Source organism: Phaethon lepturus, unplaced genomic scaffold, assembly GCF_000687285.1.
Source record: "Phaethon lepturus isolate BGI_N335 unplaced genomic scaffold, ASM68728v1 scaffold12947, whole genome shotgun sequence".
NCBI lineage: Eukaryota > Metazoa > Chordata > Aves > Phaethontiformes > Phaethontidae > Phaethon > Phaethon lepturus.
The window spans coordinates 61,125-67,515 of NW_010552570.1; the positions used below are offsets into that span (position 1 = coordinate 61,125).

Here is a 6,391-nt window from a genome sequence, read left to right on the forward strand (position 1 = left end):
CAATAAATAAATCTAAAGAGCAGTTGGAAGAAAAAAAAGACACTCCCTCTCTTGCATACAATAATCATCAATAAACCACTGCAGCAATGACATTGTAGTTTTTACAGGGACCTACAGAATGGGCAAAATGCACCTAATACGGTAAGAGTAATTTGGGTCATTGTGAAGAACAATAACATCCTCTTTAAGAGGATTAAAAGTGGCTTTATATTTTCCCCAAATTAGCAAAAGAATACTACACAAAATAATTTACAACTCTAAAAAACAATTAGCTTATTGTTCTTATGTAAACACTGAAAAGCATGCCTTTCAAAAATCTCAAATCCTCCAGGCTGTTAAGAAAAGCAAGTAACTATGTAAATGCTGCCAAATCTCAAACAACCCAAACAAAAGAACAGAACAGCACTAAGACAGACAAACAGTGATTACAACCAAATCACACAAAACACTTCAAGAGCTATCTCAATAAAAGTAAAATGACCACCCACCAACGTCCGATCAGGTTTCTGTACAGTGAGTTAAAAAAAGGAGCAAACTAAGAAGAACAAATCACATACTATTGCCCTTGCACTGTTTGATATTTCTATGCAGGATAAATCTCTCTCCCTGGAGCTGCTACTCCCTAAAGCTCTAATGAAGAAACCATTCAAACCGCCCACTGCTCTGATCACGACTGACACAGACCCTGGTGAACTGTTCCTCCCCATTCCTTTTTCTAACGACTGTGGCTGTCTCTCCTAATACACAGAGATGAAGTTCCACCGTGTTTGGCCCCACTATGATTTCCAGGCCTTCCTGATATCCCAGGGCTCATGCCCTTCATCTTTGTGCCTCTGCATGCTTGGAAGGCAAAAGACTAGATTGTAGAAAATGGGAGAACGAAATCAAGGGAGGAGCAACAAGGACAAAGCGGACGGATCTGCAAAGCTGGAGGTTGTGGAGGTGAGAACACAATCTGAGTACATGCTTCTGCTTTTGGGGACGGAACAAAACACCACATGCTATGACCTTTTATGAACCCGAGTCTCCAAATTTAAGAAATCACAAGGAAAAAAAACCACACAATGAGGAAACAATACGTAACCTCACTCTTGAAAAGTGGATCTTGGCATTTTGACATATCACCTTCGTGGTATGTCACAAAGCAACTTCTCTTGTTGCTCCTGCATCACAATGCCACCTGAATCACAGAATCATTAAGGTTGCAAAAGACCTTTAAGATCATCAAGTCCACATCAATGCAACACCACCAGGCCCACTAAACCATATCCCAAAGTGTCACGTCTACACGTTTTTTGAACGCTTGCAGTGATGGTGACTCTACCACCTCCCTGGGCAGCCTTCTCCAATGTTTGACCACTCTCTCAGTAAAGAAATTTTTCCTAATATCCAGTCTAAACCTCCTCTGGCGCAACTTGAGGCCATTTCCTCTCATCCTATCTCTAATTACTTGGGAGAAGAGACCAACACCCACCTCAACACAACCCCCTTCCAGGTAGTTGTAGAGAGTGATGAAGTCTCCCCTCAGCCTCCTCTTCTCTAGACTGAACAACCCCAGTTCCCTCAGCCGCTCCTCATAAGACACGTGCTCCAGACCCCTTACCAGTTTCATTGCCCTTCTCTGGACACGCTCCAGCACCTCAATGTCCTTCTTGTAGTGAGGGGCCCAAAATTGAACACAGGATTCGAGGTGCGGCCTCACCAGTGCCGAGTACAGGGGGACAATCACTTCCCTATGGAATTGATGGAAATCCAATGCATTCCAAGGAATGAAAACCCATTGCTCCACTTGAAACCATGCTCAAAGAGGACACATACTTCCTCAGACACAAGGAGCTCCCGAAAGCCATACAAATTAGCAGTCATCTTATGCCAGGAGGGCCATGAGGGGCTTAGACACTCCTTGTAAAGAAGATAAAGCAAGAATTCATTTTGCACATTTCCTTTCCCATCTGAAAGTATTATATGGTTTCCTAATCTTTATATACACAATTCTGTATGCTACTACAGCTGTGCTCCATTTGTTCCCCTGGGTTCACTCAGATACCTGTCCTCCTTCCCCCCCTACCTACAAGTAAGTAGGCTCTCATGGCTTTCCACAGCTGCAGGCTGAGGCAGCAGCAAAACACTATGAAGGACTCTTTTTTTTTTTTTTGCTGAAGTGGACACCGACAAGAGGATTCTGTATACAACAGTGCCATCTTCAGTTCCTTCAGGAAAACTGCTCTATTGAATCTACTGATGCTGGATGCAAAGAGCAAAAAAAGCGCCATAAACAGGGTCCAAGAGGTTGCACGCAGCTGTTCCTTCACCTACAAAAGCAGAGTTGGTGCCTCCAACTAGCATAGGTTAGTTCCCACTCTGATCTTAGTTTCGGTTCCAGGACCAGCTCACAGAAATCTTAAGTCTCCCACTCTAATCTCCTTTGGGGAACCGAGCTCTTAAACCCTAAGAAAACATGCAAAATCACCACTTGGCTAGATATGCACTTCACAGGCATAGCAAAAAGGTTGGGCTGCTGAATTTTTCGTATTTGCTCAATCTTAAAAAATACTACAGTTTTTTTCTTAAAGGCCATACAGGTCACTCAGTTCCCTCAGTAATAGCAAATAATGCATTTTTCCAGCATCACCTGCAGAATGGATGCAGAGACATTTACACATACTGACAGTCATTGATCTACACCATCTGGCAAGCTTTCTTGCATAGTCTCAACATTTCAGTTTGTTTGCTAAATAAAAAACATCATGCTTCAGTACACACACACACAATATTCAGTGTTTGAAGAGCACTTTTTTTAAAAGACACATGCCAAGTTCTTATTGGAGCACTCTCTCTGAAGTCATGTCAATAGAAAAGTCTTATCCTTATAAACAAAACACAATATGAACATCTGTTGGAAATAGTATCACATAGAGACAAAGTAGGAATCCTTTGTACTCAGATCCTGGTTTCCAAATGTTAAGTCTTCTGTCTTTGTAGGATTCTGTTGCTAAAAGCAAAGATTAAAAAACTCATTGCAGTATTATCATTCTGTTGGTTCAGCCTTCCTCGTACCTTTTGCACTTAAAATCTTCTGGACTGAACTGTATATTCATGATTCCATAATTGCTTTCATCGCCTCCAACAGGAACCAAGAGAGGTTTGATATCCTCTTCCATATTTGGTGAATGTGCCACCTTCTTTTTCCTAAAAAAAAGGAAACAAGACAACTGCAGTTAAGTAAAACTGTGTCCCTGCTCATCGTCCCTGAATTTAACACTGGCAGAGTTCCCCAGCTTCAGATGCTCCTGCAGTGAAAACCACCAGAAAATCCCTTTGACTTGCCACTTGAGAATTCTCATTCCATAATGCAAACATCACAGGGCAAGTACAGCAGGGACAGTATTTTTTACCACACACCAGCCATTCGAATAGTCAATGTACAGTTGTGCGCGGAATCTTTTTTAGCACTGTAACAGGCAATATAAAGTAAAGGAATATGATGGATGCTGTCGCTCATACTGGGACTGAAACAGGTTTGTAAAGTGGGGCTCGGCATCTGAATTTCCTTTGAGCTACCACAGCTAAGAACCACACCTACCATGTGCAAATTAATGTTAAGTATATTCATATTTAGGTCTTACCTTCCTGCTTTCAAAGCATGGGACTCCTTTTCTTACTGATCTACTGTTAAGACCAGTATGATTTTTAAAGGAGCTGTATTTCCAATTTGTAACAGTACAGCTGAGAACAATTTATTACAGTTATTAGAGACTATTGTTTCACTAAATTACTTCAAACTGCAGCAGACACATACAGAGTTTTCCAGTTTATTTCCCAGAATAAAGAGCAGACTATTGCAGTCTATTATGTCGAGGCTCTTTGAATTAAAGGCAATGAATGGTTTAATAATGCATTAATAATAACATAAAATATGCATTCAGAGCACTCCTAGCCAAACAATAGGGAGCAGATCACTTTTAAGCTAATGGAATTCTACTTAGACTGAATTACAGTCCTCACATGGGACTTGGTATGGTCTTGTGTGCAGCTGAACAAACACAACGGCTTTAACAGGTCTCATCCCTGCTACCTCCTGAAGAATTCCTCAGCCAGGACTCCTTCTTCAAATAAAAATGGTAGAAGTATCTGCTCTTTCAGGGGGACCGATTCCCGATTCTTTAGAATGTTAAGACAGAAAAGAAGGGTGAGAACCAGAGCTGGCACAAGATAAGGAAGGATGACACTGGATGTTTGAAACCTGGGAATGGCAATGGAGGAAGGCAAGACAGAAAGAATGAAGTGTGTACCATCCTTCTGCATCCTCATGAAATACACCGTAAAGCCCAGTCCCAGAAATTACACCAACCTAAGTCAAGCACTGACATGACTCTATCCTTTCCTAGCTGCATGTTGCCACTCCTCTTGCATTAGCTCATCCTGCTAATGCCTCCAGAAAAATAACAAAGAACCTGAAGGAGAGGATGAAAAAGGAAGGAAAGTTAGGAGTTTTCAACCATGTCGACTCTCTGGGGTTCAAACAATTGCTAAAGGAGGAGCAGGAGAACACCAAAGGAGCACATGGGAGGGAACTGCAGAAGCACCAAGACTGGCTCAGCCTGCTGACCAAGTGCATTTTACAGGACAGGCACCCATCCCCCCTCCCCAGCCCAGTGTGCCGAGCACAGGAAATGGCTCTCTGCTCTCACGGGGAGGTGACCACCAGAAGGTCCATTTGGTGGAAATACTACTGGAAACACTAGTCCTGTCCTTGACTGCTCCAGTGCATTTCTGTAATCCCACACTAAACTGGAGTGGGAAGACTGATCCAGATGAAAAGTAACCATTCTTTCCCTTGCTTTAAATCCAAATCAGTGCTGAGCTTGGGGTTTGCTGTCTGGCTGCACGCACTTGCATGCTTGTGCAAAGGAGGGGATAGTGCATGGGTGAAGCCATTTGATCTGGCAGTGCTGCCAGTTTCCTCCTAGCTTCTGCATCCACAGCAAGAGATTTGAAAGAAATTACCAAGTTTAAAGGCATGATTTTGAACTTAAAGGCATGGTTTTCTCTTTTTCATTTTAGCTCTTTAAGAGGACATAGTAAGCTATCAGTGATAACCCAGGCAATCTCAAGAGCCTTATTTGCACTCCCTGATAGCATCCTCATTCTCTCGCACTTCATTTTTTCTGTCACATTCTCTAAAGCATTTTTTTCCCCCTCCTCTTTCCAGAGCCTTTCCAAGATGGTGCTTCTCTTACCTACCTTAACTTACTATCTCCTCTCTTCTAATATTCTAGCCTTTCTATAAATGATGAGTTCAGATTTTTCACTGTAAAGCCCTCCCTTCCACATCATCGCTGCTGGTCCTTTGGCCTCAACTGAATGTCTTGCATTCTCTCATTCTTCTCAGCTCCTCTGGTGATGCTCAGCTTTTGAATTCCTGCTCCTCATTTCCTTTGTTTTTTGTCTCTCCTACAAACTGTCAAAATTGCTTTCCAAACCTGCCTTTACTAAGCACTGTTTACAAAGAGATTTTTTAGTTCACAGCAGTATTTTTATTTCCTTTCATGCGTCACTCTGTTCCTTTCCAAACCCTGTTTACAGTTTCCCTCTTGTTAATTTCTTTCCTATTGATTTCCCTTATTTTTCTATAGCTCTAGGTCACCTCCTTCCTCCCTACTGATTTCCTGCACCTTCCCACTGTTAAATTCACCCCAGTGCACATTAACTTCCTCCACCAGCTAAGTTACTTCTGAAACAAAACCACAGGCCCCAGAGATTTCATGCACTGCTAGATATCCACATACATTTCTGCCATTCCCATTACAAAACACTTTTTGCATCCCTCTGACCACACCTGAAGACAGCAGCCTTCATCGACTTTCATTTTTTGCTTTTAATTATCATCTGTAGAGTCTGTAGCCTTTTTCTTTCTAAGACCTCACCAGTGGTCTCAGGCAGAAGACTGGTAATGTGGTATTATCTTATTTTATTCCATTCTTTTCTCTTTCTCACCTCAACATCCTGCATGCTTTTTCTGACCAGATAAACCTACGTCTCAAAAACAGATCCTTCACACGGTCTGCATTTTGCAGCTCTCTGAGTTTAAATCACATTTTGGATTTAGCCATGAAAAAATTCCTTACGGCTGACCTGAAATTCAAAAAAACTTCAAAACTTCAAATACTCAGAAGTCTTTTTAGCCCAAATTTTCCAGAAGACTGTGGTACTGAGGTACCTTCCTTCCACAGTCCCTGGTTTACGGTGCAGATTAAGCAGACATCAAATGCTAATTAAAGATACTGCTTTGAACGCTTCTCTTCCTTAAAACTTGTTGTAAATAATGTATTTGTGCTTTACAATTCAATCTGACAAATGCAGACAACACTGATAACCAGTTCAATTTTCT

The 6,391-nt window shown here is 41.8% G+C and overlaps 1 protein-coding gene across 1 annotated transcript in view; it reads right to left on the minus strand.

Moving 5' to 3' along the window:
- SLC38A9 (solute carrier family 38, member 9) overlaps window positions 1-3,183 on the minus strand; it is a 41,566-nt gene extending 38,383 nt beyond the window's left edge. The window contains 1 exon segment of the mRNA XM_010291253.1: window positions 3,058-3,183. Within this exon segment, the coding sequence (XP_010289555.1) occupies window positions 3,058-3,161 (104 nt within the window). The 5' untranslated portion in view covers window positions 3,162-3,183.
- Window positions 3,184-6,391: the final 3,208 nt, after the last annotated feature.